The sequence below is a fragment of the Bos grunniens genome, chromosome 25, assembly GCF_055505025.1.
Source record: "Bos grunniens cultivar Pamir isolate PY7600 chromosome 25, Bosgru_T2T1.0, whole genome shotgun sequence".
Taxonomy (NCBI): Eukaryota; Metazoa; Chordata; class Mammalia; order Artiodactyla; family Bovidae; genus Bos; species Bos grunniens.
Window position 1 is genome coordinate 33,139,968 of NC_141189.1, and position 17,765 is coordinate 33,157,732.

Sequence of the window (17,765 nt, forward strand, 5' to 3'; positions counted from 1 at the left end):
ACTCACCACGATGGTGAACCTGCAGAGTAGGCCTGTTTGCCCTGTTTTGCAGGTGAGTAAAAACACTAAGGTTAATTAATCTGCCCAAGGACAGAGAGACAGTAAGTCAGGAATGGAATCCAAACTTCAGTTCACTGTCCTGTGTTAATACCATGCCCTCATGGCGGCCAGGGGCTTCCCTGGTGGCTCAGCTGGTAAAGAATCCACCTGCAATGCAGAAGACCCTGGTTCGATTCCTGGGTCGGGAAGACCCGCTAGAAAAGGGATAGGCTACCCACTCCAGTATTCTTGAGCTTCCCTGGTGGCTCACCTGGTAAAGAATCTGCCTGCAACATAGGAAATCTGGGTTCAATCCTGGGTTGGGAAGATTCCCTGGAGAAGCAAAAGGCTACCCACTCCAGTATTCTGGCCTGGAGAATTCCATGGACTGTATAGTTCATGGGGTTGCAAAGAGTCGGACATGACTGGGTGACTTTCATTTCACATGGGGGCCAAGGAGGAAAACTGGATAACGAGGCCCTGGGGGCACTGGATCCACAAGGGAGTGGCCATCCTGCTAAGCTCCCAGGCCCTGCTGGGAGAGAGCTTCCCATGGTGAGAGCTTCCAGCCGTGCAAAGGAAGCTAGAAAATACAGATCTTAATGCTGTTACCTTTGAAGTTGAAATGTCAGCCACTAGATTCACTAGTTTTGGAAGCTGTGCTTGCCAGTGAAAACAGTCTACAGAACCCCTACCACTCATGGGCCTGCAGTCTGCAGTCTCGGCCTTGGGCCCTGGCCAGACAAGTTGTCCTCTGAGTCCTCACCAGACACCCTGCGAAGCTAGTGCTGCCGTGCCCACCATCGGCCCTTCCGTTCTGGCTACCTCCCCACAGATGGGTAAAGGCCAGACACGACCCACACCAGCATACGGGCAGACCCACACCAGCATGCGGGCAGACTCACACCAGCATGCGGGCAGACTCAGCAAGGCAGGAGAGCGGGGTGGCACCTCTCTACCTCTGGTTGTGGGACCAGCAACACGGCCTCCCTGGAGCTTATCAAGACTTTCGGAGTCTTGGGCCCGGCCCTGACCACCTACTCAGATCTCTGGGTGGGCCCAGTGCTCCGTGTGTTGAGAAGGCCCGCTAGGCTTCCCCGTCATGCTCCCACCTCAGAGGCACTGGCTTCAAAGGTAAACTTGGACCCACACTGCCTGAGTGGCTTCCCAACTGGGTGACCTTGGGCAGGACATGTACGCTCCTCACTCCCCAGCTTTCCCATCTGAGAGCAGGAATTAATGAGACCTTCCTCACGTGAGGAAGCAGGTAAAACAGGAAAAGCTCTGAGGACCCGGAGGAGCACAGAGGCGCCCCCTACGCAGGAGCTGCCAGGCTTCACCTCCGCACTCTGGCTCGGAGACTCTGAACCTCCACCCCCAGTCCACCAGTCGCCACAACTGCTGTTCTCGGGGGAAAACAGAAAGAAAAAACAGAAAGCTGTTTGGTGCCAAAGAGGTACCTAACTTAGGCCAATCAGAGATTTACTGAAAAGGTTGGAACTACCAAACACACCAAGAAGAGTCACCTGGGAGCACGGGATGAGAGAGGGGTCGCAGCAAGGGCACTCTGCCAGGGTCGCCTCAGAACGGTCTCCAAGGCGCTGCAGGCAGGACACCAGTCTGTAGTTTTCAAAATCTCAGTGATAACAATTCTTGAGGTAAGTCTTATGGCTCGCTCTAAGAGAAAAGGCAGTGGGGTCCTGAGAATTTTAACACATTTAGAAATGAGGAAAATTCCACGACAGAGAAGTCTGGCCGCGCTACAGTCCACGGCATCACAGAGTCGGACGTGACTGAAGCAACTGAAGCACGAAAAGGAGGTTACCACACAAAATACACATACTGAGCCTCTCCAGTCGTGTCCAAGCCTTTGTGACCCTGTGGACGGTAACCCGCCAAGTTCTTCTGTCCATGGGATTCTCCAGGCAAGAACATGGGAGTGGGTTGCCGTGCCCCCCTCCAGGGGATCTTTCCGAGCCAGAGATGGAACCCGTATCTCCTGCGCCTCCTGCATTGACAGGCGGATTCTTTACCACTAGTGCCACCTGGGAAGCCCCAAATCTGCAGGACGCAGCAGAAGCAGTTCTAAGAAGGAAGTTTAAAGTGATACAAGTCCAAGTCACTCAGTCGTGTCCGACGCTTTGCGACCCCATGGACTACACAGTCCATGGGATTCTCCAGGCCAGAACAGTGGAGTGGGTAGCCATTCCCTTCTCTAGGGGATCTATCCAACCCAGGGACGGAACCCAGGTCTCCTGCATTGCAGGTGGATTCTTCACCAGCTGAGCCACAGAGGAAGCCCATATGGGCCTTCCTCAAAAAAAGAAAATCTCAAGAAAAACAACCTAAGCTACCATCTAAAAGAAATAGAAAAAGAAGAACAAACAAAACCTAAAGTCAGAAGGAAAGAAATAGTGAAAATCAGAGGGGAAATAAATAAAATTAAGAAAACAATTTTAAAAATCTATAAAACCAAGAGCTAGTGTTTTGAAAGGATAAACAAAATCAACAAACCTCTGGCCAGGCTCCCCAGGAAGAAAAGACACAGAACCCAAATAAACAAAATAAGAAATGAAAAAAAAGAAATAACAACCGATACTGCAGAAACACAAAAAGAAAAAAAATCACAAGAGTATACTCTAAAGGGTCATATGCCAACAAAATGGACAACCTAGAAGAAATGGACAAGTTTCTAGAAACATACAGCCCTCCACAACTGAGGAGCTGTTTCAAAAAGGAGCTTCTTTCAAAATGAAATAGATAATTTGAACAGACTAGATACTAGAAGGGAAATAGAATCTGTAATTCAAAAAAAGAAAAAACTCCCTTCAAACAAAAGTCCAGGACCAGAACCAGATGGCTTCACTGGGGAATTCTACCAAACATAAAAAGGACTTACAGTGACCCTTCTCAAACTCTTTCAGGACTTCCCTGGTGATCCAGTGGGTAAGAACCCGCCTGCCAATGCAGGTGACACCAGTTTGATCCCTGCTCTGGGAAGATTCCACGTGCCACAGGGCAACTGAGCCTGTGCGTCACAGCTACTGAAGCCTGCGTGCGCTACAGCCTCTGCGGCAAGAGACACCAACACAATCAGAAGCCTGCGCTCCGCAGTTAGCGAAAGCCCAAGTACAACCACCAAGACCCAGCACAGCCAGCAGTAAATAAATTAATTAATTTTTAAAACTCAACTCTTCCAAAAGACTGTAGAGGAGAGAACACTTCCAAAGTCCTTCTATGAGCCACCAAGACCCTGATACCAAGACCAAAGATACTACTAAAAAGGAAAATTACAGGCCAGTATCTTTGATGAATATAGATGCAAAAATTTTGAACAAAATATTAGCAAACCATATCCAACAACAGATAAAAAAGATCATAAACACACCATGATCAAGTTGCATCCATCCTAGGGTCACAAGGTTCAATGACGCAAATCAATCAGTGTGATATACCACATAAACAAAAGGAAAGACAAAAGTCACATGATCATCTCAATAGATACGGAAAAAGCATTTGATAAAATTCAACATTCATTCATGATAAAAATTTTCATCAAAGTGGGTCTAGAGGGAACATATCTCAACATAATAAAAGTCATTTATGACAAGCCAACATGATACTCAATGATGAAAATCTGCAAGCCTTCCCACTAAATTATGTAACAAGACAATGATGCCCACTCTTACCACTTTTATTCAACATAGTATTGGAAGTCTTAGTCATAAAAATCAGACAAGAAAAAGAAATAAAAGGCATCCAAATTGGAAAATGGAAGGACGGAGGTAAAATTGTCATTACATGCAGATGACATGATATTCTATATAGAAAACCCTAAAGGTGGTGCCAGTGGGAAAGAATTCAGCTACCAATGTAGGAGACACAAGAGACGTGGGTTCGATCCCTGGGTTGGGAAGATCCCTTGGAGTAGGAAATGACAACCCACTCCAGTACTCCTGCCTGGAAAATTCCATGGACAGAGGAACCTGAAGGCCTACAGTCCATAGGGTTGCAAAGGGTCGGACATGACTAAGCACACACGCACACAAAGATTCCACAAGAAAACTATTAGGACTGAAAAATGAACTCAAGAAGGCGGCAGGATGTAAGGTTAACACACAGGAATCTGTCACGTTTCTTTACACTGACAACGAAATAGCATAGAGTTAGAAGAAAAAAGATAATCCCTTTTAAAATCATGTCAAAAAAAAAAAAATACCTAGGAATAAACCCGATCAAGGAGGCGAAAGATACACACTGAAAAGTAAAAAATATTGAGAAAGGAAACTGAAGATGCTTTAAAGAAACGGGAAGATATCCCATGCTCGTGGATTGGAAGAATTAGGATAGTTAAAATGGCCATACTACCCAAAGCGATCTATAGATTTAATGTGATCCCTATCAAATTACCCATGACATCTTTCACAGAAGTAGAAAAAATAATCCTAAAATTTATATGAAAGACCCAGAACTGCCACAGTAATCCTGAGGGAAAAGAACAAAGTTAGAGGCATAACCCTCCCAGATTTCAGACAATACTACAAAGTCACAGTCATCAAAGCAGTGTGGTATTGGCATAAAAACAGACAGATTTATGGACCAGAATAGAGGTCCCAGAAGTAAACTCTCACACCTACAATCGATTAATCTTCAACAAAGGAGGCAAGAATATACAATCACAAAAAGGCAGTCTCTTCAGCAAGCGGTGTTCAAAAGCGAGAGACCCACATGTAACTAAATGACGTGAGAACATACCCTTTTACCATGCACAAAAAGAAATTCAAAAATGGCTTAAAGACTTAAATTCATGACATCAGAAAACTCCTAGAAGAGAACAGAGGCAAAACATTCTCTGACACAAATCGTACCAATGTTTTCTTGGTCAGTCTCTGAAAGCAATAGAAATAAAAACAAAAATAAACAAATGGGACCCAATCAAATTTATAAGCTTTTACACAGCAAAGGAATCCATAAACAAAATGAAAAGACAAACTACAGAATGGGAGAAAATATTTGCAAATGATGTGACCAAGAAGGTTTAATTTCCAAAATATACAAACAGTTCACATAGCTCAATATCAACAAAAACAAACAACTCAATCAAAAAATGGGGAGAGAAGACCTAAACAGACATCTCTCCAAAGAAGACATACAGATGGCCAACAGTCACAAGAAAAGATGCTCAACATCGCTAATTATTAGAGAAATGAAAATCAAAACTACAATGAGTTGATCACCTCATTCTGGTCAGAGGTGATATCATATCACCTCATTCTGGTCAAAATGGCAATCACCAAAAAGTCTACAAATAATAAATGCTGGAGAGGGTGTGGAGAAAAGGGAACCCTCCTGCACTGTTGGTGGGAATGCAAACTGGTGCAGCCATGATGCAGAACACGATGGCGGTTCCTTAACAAACTAAAAATAGAACTAGAATATGACCCATCAACTCCACCCCTGGTCATATATCCAGAAAAGATGAAAACTCTAGTTCGAAAAGACACGCGCACCCCAGTGTTCAGAGCAGTACTATTTATAATAGCCAAGACATGGAAGCAATCCAGGTGTCCATCAACAGATGAATGGATAAAGATGATGTCACACACACACACAGAGGGATATTAGCCCCCCAAAAAATGAAATACTACCATTCACAGCAACAAGGACGGACCTAGAGATTTTCACACCAAGTGAAGTAAGTCAGACAAAGACAAATATACTGTGATATCACTTTTATGTGGAATCTTAAAAAAAATGATACAAAGGAACTTATTACAAAATAGAAACAAACTCATGGACAACAAACTTCTGGTTGCCAAAGGGTAAACGCAGGGCAGGGGTAAACTTGAAATTTGAGATCAACAGATATACACGGCTATATATAAACATATATTTATTTTATACTACATATATTTTATGTTATGTATAATATTTTATACTATATAAATATATATTTTATACTATATATATTCTGCTAAGTTGCTTCAGTCGTGTCCGACTCTTTGTGACCCCATGGACTGTAGCCCACCAGGCTCCTCTGTCCAGCAGATTCTCCAGACAAGAACACTGGAGTGGGTTGCCACACCCTCCTCCAGGGGATCTTCCCAACCCAGGGATCAAACCCAGGTCTCCCTCACTGCAGGCATATTCTTTACTGTCTGACACCAGGGTTGCCTATAATATACTAGTATCACTACGTATAAAATAAATAACAAAGACCTACTGTATAGCACAGGGAACTATATTCAATAGCTTATAAAAAAATGAGGTTACATATACCACAAATCTAAGTGTATAGCTTGATATATGTGGCAATGTATATACTTATGAATTTTAAGTACTTGTACTTATGTGTGTATATATACTTGTGTGTACATATATATATGCATATATATATGTACACATACACACACCTCTCACACATTTTAGGTGTCCAGCGCAATGAATTTTTGCAAATAAATGCAACAGGTAAGCACCACCTTGATCAGATAGTGCATTTCCAGCTCCTGAAAGACACTCACACCCCTGCTCCATCCGTTCCCTGTCCCCAAGACAGCCCCTCAGCCTAACTTCCAGCACCGCAGACTCGTTCTGCCTGATCCTGAGCTCCGTGTATGTGGACTCACATGGGAAGCCCCCGCCTAGTGTGTGGCCTCTCACCACGGCCCAGTTACCCACGTCTCTTCCTTTGTCTCCTTCTGGCTATACAGTATCCTGTTCTTGGAACAGTCCACGACCTACCCACCCAGAATCCACACTTGCAACGAGCAGCCAGTAAGGCTGCTTCACTCTACTGTCTGGCCGGCTGTGGTCAGCGGGGGCCGAATGGGCCGGCAGGAGAAGGGATGTCGGCCCTGCTGTGACTGCTGAGTGGTTCCCAGGCCACTAGAGACACAGACGCCTGTGCTGGCTGCTGGGGGTGAGCGGCCTCCAGCCTCCCGGCTGCACCCCGAGCTGGAAGAGCCCCGTGCTCCCATGACTCCCCCGCGGGACTTTTCTGGGCCTCCAGACCGGACTCCGTGGGTGGCGGGGCCACGGTGGGGGCGGTGCAGGCGCCTCTATTATTCGACTGGGATTTTTCTACTATGCCCTCTCTGTGTGGCCGGCTTTCTGTGGTATGCTTTTATAATAAACCCAGGAGTCTCTAAGTAATCTCAGTCTCTCGGGCCTGCTGTCACTTAGGTCACCAAACCCCACAGGCAACAGGTGTACCCGTGAAATGGCTGCCTGTAATAACGAAAACCCGGAAACCACCTAAATGCCCGCGGTCACGTTAAGTAAGTTATGGCCCAGAAAGAGGCGGCTCTTAAACCAAACAAGGCTGGGATGCATGAATGGACAACATGAAAATCTAAGATATGCTAGTTAAGTTCGGAAAAAAAAAAATGAAGCAGACAGCAAAACGATAGAGGTTAACACTGAGCTGTTGGGGTGAAATTCTCCAGAACTTCTGCTTTCTATAGCTTTTTCATTGGACTTTTTGTTGTTTTACAATGGAGACATTTTCTTCCTATAATCAGAAAATTAAAAGCAAAAGTCACCCATCCTTCTCACTCCCATACATCCAAGTTCTATAAAAACAGTACTTTTTGCTGCCTTGGTGGGGCTTATGAAAGTGCTCTGATGAATTCCCTGCAGGGCCAGCACCATCTGCCTGGGTTTTCTTACAGCACAATACACTTTTTAGCCCTGAGGCAAGAGAGGCCGTATGATCCAGAAAGCCCAGAATTTCCTATCGCCCCCAACCCCCTCTTCAATCCTGTAGCCCTGAGGTCAGCTGGGTCACCAGAGAACAGCCACTTGGGGGAACACTGGCTTTAAGGATAAAACCAGCTTTAATTGGAAACTTCCAGCTGCCAGACCTCACGCTACGCTGCGCACACCCGCTCTCACGCTTATCCTCAAGCCACTGCAATCTGCAGGTACTCGGATTGTCTCCACTTCAGAGAGGCAGAAACTGCCGCTTGGCGGGTCAACATCCTGGAATAGGCGTGGGGCGTATGTTGGCAGTACCAGGCCTGGGACTTGCTTGGCTCTCAGTCCATGATTTGCAATACGGAGCTGGGCCTTCCCCTCTCGGAGTTTTCAGAAACTGCCCGCAATTCACATCCAGCGTAACCAAAGCTGTTAACAGGGAAACCACTCAGGGAGAGTGAGTCAAATCGCATTTGCCAATTCACAATGGGGGAAGCCTCAGGAGTCTCCTGGGACAGTAGTGCCATCTAGTGGCCACTTCCTGGGACAGCAGCACCATCCAGTGGCCGCATCCCAGGACAGCAGCGCCATCTAGTGGCCATCAGCCAGAAGCTCTTTCCTCCCCTGCCTCCTCCCTCCTCAGGGGAAATGCCGCCATTCTCTTTTACTGGAAGCTTTTCTCAATCCTGTCTTGGGGGCCAAGAGCCTGCCTGTGACACAGGCATCCCATCACTTGTCTTCTCTTCCCTGCTTCCAGCAGGCAGGCCCTGAGGCTTGGTGCAGTTATCTTGGAATAAAAAAGCTTTTGATCAAGCACGGAGGATTAGGAGCCAAATCAGGGTTTCACACCCTGGGCACTGTTGACATTTTGGGCTAACTACTCCTTTATTGCGGGGGGCTGTCCTGCATGTTGTAGGATTTTAACAGCATCACTGACCTCTACCCAGAGGCCAGTAGCACAGCTCCCCAGGAATGTCTCCAGACACTGACAAATGTTCATTGGGAGCACAGTCACCCCCAGTTGATGACCACTGAGTTAATCTGCCTGGGCTGAAACCCCTTCTGGATTCCGGCCTTGCTAGAGCTGTGACCTGGGGCCAGAGAGTCAAACTCTCTGAGCATTAAACGAGGGCACTCAGCACCTGCCTCGCAGCGTGGCTGTTTCAGATCACGAGCCCGGGGCTCAGCAAGGGCAGGGAGAGGCTCCGAGTCACCCTCACCAGTGCGGCAGTGGAGCTGAAGCAGGCAGGGCAGGGGCCAAAGCCACGCCCTGGCCACGTTCTTCCCCATCCTGCTGCTTCCAATGCTTATTCTGTTGGCTGTCTACTCAGTGACCCAAGCTCTTTAATAACAGGTTATAAAGAAGACACGCAAATGCCCTCAGAACCACCCAGCAGAGGGGAGCCCTCTCTCAGCCCTGCACAGCACCCTACCATGCAGGGATTAAAAATGGCACTAGGGCCTGAACTGTGTGCCCCCAGAACTCATGTGCTGAAACCCTAACCCCCAAAGGAACTGCATCTGGAGACAGAGGCTTTCAGGAGGTAATTAAAGGTCACATGAGGTCAGAGGGTGGGGCCCTGATCCAAGACTAGTGTCTTTACAAGAAAAGGAAGAGACATCAGAATCCTCTCTCCACGTGCACAGAGGAGAGACCATGTGAGGACATAAAGAGAGTGAGGCTCTGCAAACCAGGAAGACAGGCCTCCCCAGAAGTCAGCCCCGGCGCCGCCATGATCGTGGACTGCCAGCGCGAGCACTGTGAGAAACGCATTTCTGTCGTCTGAGCCGCCCAGCCTGGGGCACGCGCTCTGGCAGCCCAAGCACACCAAGACACACGGTGAGCACAGACATTCTCAAAGCAACACGAAAACCATGGCACACGACATGTAGCGACACCCAGCTACCTGACCCTGGTGTGGAGGCCAGGGTCAGGACTGTCCTTACAAAGTGAGGTCTCGTGGCTGATGTTCTCAAAGAGGATGTTTAGGGTCTGCAGCAGCTGAACGCACACGTAGCGGCCCGACTTCTGCCGCAGGATGTTCAAGAAGAAAACGAACATGTTCTTCTCCAGGAAGAAGCTGCGGAGAGAAGGGGACAGCGTCAGTGGTCTTCCACTCGTAGAAATGCGCGTCATCCTCTGGTTACACACCCAGCACACGTGGCGGAGCAGCCAGGCCACACCACACGCGTGGGCTTGGCTTCCAAGACACCCAGTTCCCACGACGCTGTATTCCACTCAGAGAAATGCAACCTTTCAGACTCTCTTCCTGGAATGTGGGAACAGTGCTGATTCTGGGAAGTGGTGAACTTCCAGATTTCGGACAGAGGGGGAAAGGTCTTTCCCAACTAAATGATGACACAGTGATCTATCTACGCTTCTAAAACCAACACGCAGCCGTTTTCCATCCACATTTTACAAACTTAGTTTTCCCCACTAAGTCTCCTTCCTTAGCCTTCACAGCTCTGAGTGCTCACCAGCAACCTAGGAACCAGAGTAATTCCCCGCAAAGGGGCACGAGGGTGCTGAATAGTCAAAGAGTTTGGGTGGTTTCTCAGCTGGCAAGTTGGTCATTTCCACATCTAGGGAATGAGAACTGCAAGGAAAGAGAAAGTGCTGATGCGGTCATGGGACACCAGCCAGCCCCCAGGCCTTTCTCTTCCTGCACAGACTATTTGCCTGCATGCAGGCTGGGGGCACTGACTTTGGGGGGCACACAATGGCTCTTTTAATCTTGAAATGGAGATCCCCTAATGCCTTTCTTTAAAGGAAGAAAATGTTTTTAGTTATGTTCTCCATATTCAAGCTAAGGGGCTTCCCTGGTGCCTCACTGGTAAAGAATCTTCTTGCCAATGCAGGAGACGCAGGTTCAATCCCTGGGTCAGGAAGATACCTTGGAGAAGGAAATGGCTACCCATCCCAGTATGCCTGTCTGGAAAATCCCATGGACAGATGGGCCTGGTGGGCTACAATCCATGGCGTTACAAAGAGTCAGGCCTGACTTAGTGACTAAACAACAACAATTCAAGCTGAGACCAGGTCACCTGTCATCTAGGACGCTCAGGACGTCCTAGCCATCTCGTGGATCTGCTGTTGGTTCAGTCTTGGGGCCTCTCTCTTCCTGCCGCCATCAGCTCCCTGCTGGTAGGACCATGGCCTGGCACTGGCTCGGGCCTGCAGACCTTCTGTCTGAACGGGCAGATGAATCAATAAATCTGACCTTAGAGGGACCCTAAATTCTTTCCCAAGGGAGTCTGTGTGCCAACAAATGCCATCCACAATGACCCCCAGAATATTTCTATCATTTGACGAGTCGTGTCTTCCTTTGCTTCAGGTTGTATACAGCAGTGACTGCCAAGTGTCACCCAGTAAGTTCACTGCAGCCCGATGACCAGCTTGGGAACTTGTCAACATGCCTGTACCTAGATCTTGTCCAGGGGTAGATTCCATATGTCTAGTGTGAAATTTGGGTGCCTGGATTTTTACAACCCCCTAGAGGCGTGAGGGGATCCTTGGGAAAGTGGCTAATTCCAGGGCTGGGGCAGGGAACATGCCAGGTGAGCCTGGAGCACCACAGGGGACCAGAAAGTAAGGACGTGCTCCAAAATCCAAAAGGACGGGGGTGTGTCACAGGGACACAGGAAGCGACCTGAAAGAGCCCCCAGTGCTCAAAGCCGGGACAACGCCAGCACAAAATAAATCACAGAGCGCTGGGTTATCATCCAGAGTACAAAATAAACACCCACGAGTCCAATCTTGCAGATACTGTTTTTTTACAAATTGAAACCTTTTGTTGAGCAAGTGTGTTGGCGCCATTTTCCCAACAGCATTATTTCTTATACGTATGCTGATTTTGCAGACACAAGGCCACTGCACCCTTGACAGACTACAGAATGTTGCTGCTGCTAAGTCGCCTCAGTCATGTCCGACTCTGTGCGACCCCATAGACAGCAGCCCACCAGGCTCCCCTGTCCCTGGGATTCTCCAGGCAAGAACACTGGAGTGGGGTGCCATTTCCTCCTCCAATGCATGAAAGTGAAAAGTCAAAGTGAAGTTGCTCAGTCGTGCCCGACTCTTAGTGACCCCATGGACTGCAGCCCACCGGGCTCCTCCGTCCATGGGATTTTCCAGGCAAGAGTACTGGAGTGGGGTGCCATTGCCTTCTCCGACAGAATAGTGTGACCATAACTTATATGCACTGGGACTACCAAAAAAAATTCACGTGACTCGCTTATACTGTACTGTTCACCTTGCTGAGGTGGCCTGGAACCAAACCTGCAAAATCGCCAAGAGATGTATATAAATAAATGACTGGGTAGATTAATAAATGAGGAGAGGAGACAAATCTGCTATGCAGAAGAATTCCAACTATCATCTGTAGATTCGTCCTCCTTCAAGAAGGTGGAGCTTAATTCCCACACCCCAGGAAGCTGGACTTAGTGACTCACTTTGGAGACCAGTATAGGGGAGGAGGAAAGAGTAACCTTGGGGTAGAAAACCCTGGCAGATATCAGCTGCACCAAGTGATCCGGTTAACCCACCAGGGACCATGTGGCTGTCAGGAACAATGACATTCCTCGAGGGGAAGGGCACTTCCCCAGGAAGCAGTCGTCCCCAAAACTTCCAGGCTGGTCAGGAGAGAAACAGCAAAGAAACCCAGACTGGGGGACATTCTACAAGACAGCTGGCCAGTCCTTCTCAAGACTATCAAGGTCATAAACAAGAGAAAACTGAACAATTGTCACAGACCACAGGACACCGGGGAGACATAACCACCAAGTGCATTGTGGCACCTGGATTAGGATCCCAGAGCAGAAAGAGGGTGTTAATGGAAAAACTGGTAGATTCCAAATCAAGTCTGGAGTTGACGTAATAGTGGTGTTTTGACAAATGATGTTAACAGGGGAACAGGGTGAGGGGTAAATGGAAGCCTTCTGTGTAATCTAAAATCTACAATTATCCAGAAACTTTAAAATGGACTAAAAACAAATTCTCCTGGGGCCTCTGCAGGGCAGTGATTTAAGAATAACTGGGCCTCTGAGAGCTCGGCAGTTTCTCTAAGATGACAAGTGGACTAAAAAAATCCATTCTAGTACAGGTGACTCTCTGTTCGTTTCTAAGGCAAACCATTCAGTATCACAGTAATCCAAGTCTATGCCCCAATCACAACTGCCGAAGACGCTGAACAGTTCTATGAGGACCTACAAGACCTTCAAGAACACCAGAAAAAGACGTTCTTTTCATCACAGGGGACTGGAATGCAAAAGCAGGAAGTCAAGAGACACCTTGCAAGTTCGGCCTTGGAGTGCAAAATGAAGCAGGGCAAAGGCTAACAGAGTTTTGCCAACAGAACGCCCTGGTCACAGAAAACACCCTCTTTCAACAACACAAGAGACAACTCTACACATGGATGTCACCAGATGGTCAATACCGAAATCAGATGAATTATATTCTTTGCAGTGGAAAATGGAGAAGCTCTATACAGTCAGCAAAAACAAGACCTGGAGCTGACTGTCGTACAGATCATGAACTCCTTACTGCCAATACAGATCATGAACTACTTATTGAAGAAAGTAGGGAAAACCACTAGACCATTCACATATGACCTAAATTAAATTCCTTACAATTATACAGTGGAAGAGAAGGCAATGGCACCCCACTCCAGGACTCTTGCCTGGAAAATCCCATGGACAGAGGAGCCTGGTAGGCTGCAGTCCATGGGGTCGCTAAGAGTCGGACACAACTGAGCAACTTCACTTTCACTTTTCACTTTCATGCATTGGAGGAGGAAATGGCAACCCACTCCAGTGTTCTTGCCTGGAGAATCCCAGGGACGGGGGAGCCTGGTGGGCTGCCGTCTCTGGGGTCACACAGAGTCGGACACGACTGAAGTGACTTAGCAGTAGCAGTGACAAATAGATTCAAAGGATTAGTCTGATAAGAGTGCCTGAAGAACTATGGACAGAGATTCGTATACAGGTGGTGATCAAAACCATCCCCAAGAAAAAGAAATGCAAAAAGGCAAAATGGTTGTCTGAGGAGTCCTTACAAATAGCTATGAAAAGAAGAGAAGTGAAAGGCAAAGGAGAAAAGGGAAGATATGCCCATTTGAATGCAGAGTTCCAAAGAACAGCAAGGAGAGATGAGAAACCCTTCCTAAGTGATCAATGCAAAGAAATAGAAGGAAACAATAGAATGGGAAAGACTAGAGATCTCTTCAAGAAAATTAGAGATACCAAGGGAACATTTCATGCAAAGATGGGCTCGATAAAGGACAGAATATGGACCTAACAGAAGTAGAAGATATTAAGAAGAGGTGGCAAGAATACACAGAAGAACTATACAAAAAAGATCTTAATGACCCAGATAACCATGATGGTATGATCACTCACCTAGAGCAGACATCCTAGAGTGCAAAGTCAAATGGGCATTAGGAAGCATCACTACGAACAAAGCTACTGGAGGTGATGGAATTCCAGCTGAGCTATTTGAAATCCTAAAAGATGATGCTGTGAAAGTGTTGCACTTACTATGCCAGCAAATTTGGAAAACTCAGCAATGGCCACAGGACTGGAAAAAGTCAGTTTTCATTCCAATCTCAAAGAAAGGCAATGCCAAAGAATGCTCAAACTACTGCACAATTGCACTCATCCCATATGCTAGTAAAGTAATGTTCAAAATTCTCCGAGCCAGGCTTCAGCAGTACATGAACCAAGAAGTTCCAGGTATTCAATCTGGATTTAGAAAAGGCAGAGGAACCAGCAATCAAATTGCCAACATCCAATGGATCACAGAAAAAGCAAGCGAATTCCAGAAAAACACCTGCTTCTGCTTTACTGACTACACTAAAGCCTTTGACTGAGTGGATCACAACAAACTGGAAAATTCTTAAACAGATGGGAATACCAGACCACCTTACCTGCTTCCTGAGAAATCTGCATGCAGGTCAAGAAGCAACAGTTAGAACTGGTCATGGAATAATGGACTGGTTCAAAATTGGGAAAGGGGTACATCAAGGCTGTATACTGTCACCTGGCTTACTTAACTTATATGCAGAGTACACCATGCACATCAATAACCTCAGATGTGCAGATGACACCACCCTCATGGCAGAAAGCAAAGAGAAACTAAAGAGCATCTTGACGAAAGTGAAAGAGGAGAGGGAAAAAGCTGGCTTAAAACTCAACATTCAGAAAACGAAGATCATGGCATCTGGTCCCATCACTTCATGGCAAATAAATGGGGAAACCATGAAAACAGTAAGAAACTTTATTTTCTTGGGCTCCAAAATCACTGCAGATGGTAATTGGCAGCAATGAAATTAAAAGACGCTTGCTCTTTGGAAGAAAAGTTATGACTAACCTAGACAGCATATTAAAAAGCAGAGACATGACTTTGCTGACAAAGGTCCGTCTAGTCAAGGTTATGGTTTTTCGAGTAGTTGTGTATGGATGTGAGAATTGAACCATAAAGAAAGCTGAGCGCCAAAGAATTGATGCTTTTGAACTGTGGTGTTGGAGGAAACTCTTGAGAGTCCCTTGGACAGCAAGGAGATCCAATCAGTCCATCCTAAAGGAGATCAGTCCTGAATATCCATTGGAAGGACTGACGCTGAGGCTGGATACTCCAGTACTCTGGCCACCTGATGTGAAGAACTGACTCACTAGAAAAGACCCTGATGCTGGGAAAGATTGAAGGCGGGAGGAGAAGGGGATGACAGAGGATGAGATGGTTGGATGGCATCACTGACTCAATGGATATGAGTTTGAGCAAGCTCCAGGAGTTGGTGATGGACAGAGGACCCTGGCGTGCTGCAGTCCATGAGGTCGCAAAGAGTCGGATACAACTGAGCAATTGAACTGAGTAAAGATGACACGGTTTCTCATCTTTCACCCAAGCATCTCTCTCATTTCCATAAACAGATACCAAGCAACCAACAAACAGTAAAGTCCCCACAGATCCTGAAAGGCAACTCGTCCTGCTTATAAGCAACACCTGTTTATTACTCAGGTTTTCCTTAGGGAACCCAAGCAGTGTCACAGGTCTGTATTTCACACCATTTGCATTTTCCACAAGTAGCTCCATCTGATGAAAACCTCATTGATGAAAATACAGAACCAGCCAGAAAATCAGAATATCTAATAAGGAAGCCGGGTTGGAAAGGGAACACCTGTATTTGTTTTAAGTGGTTTTACTAAGTGGCCTCAATAGTTTCAATTGAGATTAGTTTATATAAAAATAAAATCTGTGTTTGGTGGTTGTCACAACCCCAATCCTTCTGCGTTCAGACGTTGGAACAGGTCTGTTGGGGAAAGCAGTTCATGGGTTATGGCCTTTGCTTCTTAATTATCCAGTAGGGGCACCTTCTAAAATGATCATTTGCTAATATTTCTCGAGTGCCTACTCTGTACCAGGCACTGGGCAAGGAACTTGCTCTCTCTCACTTAACGATGAGGAAACTGAGGCAGGCCTAAGCCTGTTCACCAAGGAAGTGTGAGAGTGAGGAGAAACCCCTCCATGGACTTTGGCTTCTTCACTTAGCAGCTGCGTGACCTTGAGCATAAACATCTGTGGGGGCGGGGATAAAGGTGGGGAGGGCAGCAGGTCCTCCACCCTGGAGGAGCCGGGAGACTTCATCATAGGAGGATCATCCCATCATGAGCTCAGCACTGCGGCCAGCACCAGGGAGCACAATTTCGGCTAACCCTCAGCGTCCCCCACCCCCACCCTCACCCCAGGGAAGGCTCTTTTCAGTTCACTTGGAATCTAACACCCAAGACATTTTCTCTTTCCTTTGGGGGAGATAATCAGACATGACTTGGAAAATTATCCATGACATTTTCAGATTTCTCCAGGGACACTCATTTCCATAACTTGCCCATTTTCAGCAGGCATTTCTACAGCATTTCAAGGACATTTGAGAGAGAGAGAGAGAGAAGGTGCAGGACCAAACTGGCGTCAAACCCTGACGTCATTGGGAATGACTCATGGCTCGCATTTAGAAAAACATGCAAAGGGAGAAGAAGGATCAAAAAACAGACACCCTTACTCAAACACAGAGCTGTCATTCTGGTCCCCCCAGATGAGGATCTCGGTGATGGACCGGATGGTCTCCACCAGCAGGTTCCTGTTCTGCTCTGTGACGGTGGTGTTCTTGGTCAACACGTGGTACAGGTACCTGAGAGGAAGGGAAGAAAGGAGAACTCAAGGTGACCGCCAAAACGGAAGCCAGGCCCAGGGACCATGAGCGGCATGTTATCAACAGTTTGGCTGGGTGTTTTTCAGACTTGGTGGTCAGCACAATTCCCATTCAGAGGAGACGTAACTCACCACCCGAGAATAAAGGCAGACGACACTTCGAACTGTTACATAACCAGCAACTTACCAACCCAAACCGAAGCAAGACTGCCAAGCTTTTGAAGACAGGTGTGCTCACGCTCCAGTGTGGGCAAGAGAATGGCCTCGACAGCGGGACAAAGCGGGGACAGAGCCCACCAGAGACTCAAGTGCAGGGGTGCGGAGGGAAGGCCAGGCGGTGGCCTTTTTCACACTCTCAGGTGGTTCTGAGGCTGCTGGAACCAATGGAGATGCACAGCTCAGCGCCAAACGCCTAAGAGCTGCTGTCTGGCTGCTGCAGAGATGAGACCTGGAGTCACAGGTCAGGGAGGATAGGGCCCAGAGCCAGCGGCTGGGGCACAAATCACAAGCCACCATGATCGCCCCTGGAATGCCCTAATTCCCCTTCACAGGACTGATGGCTCAGATGAAGTGGGTGGCCTGCAGTTCAAGGGCAGTGATCTTACCCGCTGTGTGCAGCTGGAAGTGGAGTGGATTCGAGAGGCAATGACGAGGTACCTCACCCACCCACACGTGCAGAGACCAGAGGCCCGGCCTTATCCTGGCGGGCAAGAGAATCGCAGAGGCCATTCCTGAGCAGTGCAGGGACCAGCAGCCTGGCCAATGCCCTGGGAGTGCTGCCTGGCTCAGCTTTCAAGAGAGCGTCTCCCAGGCCCGCAGACAGGCCAGTTCA

General features: G+C 47.4%; 1 protein-coding gene across 15 annotated transcripts in view; it reads right to left on the reverse strand.

The window, feature by feature from the left end:
- The window catches only part of CLEC16A (C-type lectin domain containing 16A), a 236,597-nt gene that overhangs the window by 203,964 nt on the left and 14,868 nt on the right, over positions 1–17,765 (reverse strand). For 14 of the 15 annotated variants that reach the window (XM_086375775.1, XM_086375773.1, XM_086375778.1 and 11 more), the window contains 2 exons: positions 16,785–16,913; positions 9,682–9,815 (listed from right to left, as the gene is read on the reverse strand). In XM_086375775.1, coding sequence (XP_086231901.1) covers positions 9,682–9,796 — 115 coding nt within the window. In that variant the 5' untranslated portion in view covers positions 9,797–9,815; positions 16,785–16,913. Of the gene's footprint in view, positions 1–1,565; positions 1,715–9,681; positions 9,816–16,784; positions 16,914–17,765 lie in introns of those variants that run through there. The other variant, XM_086375779.1, reaches the window with a different exon arrangement.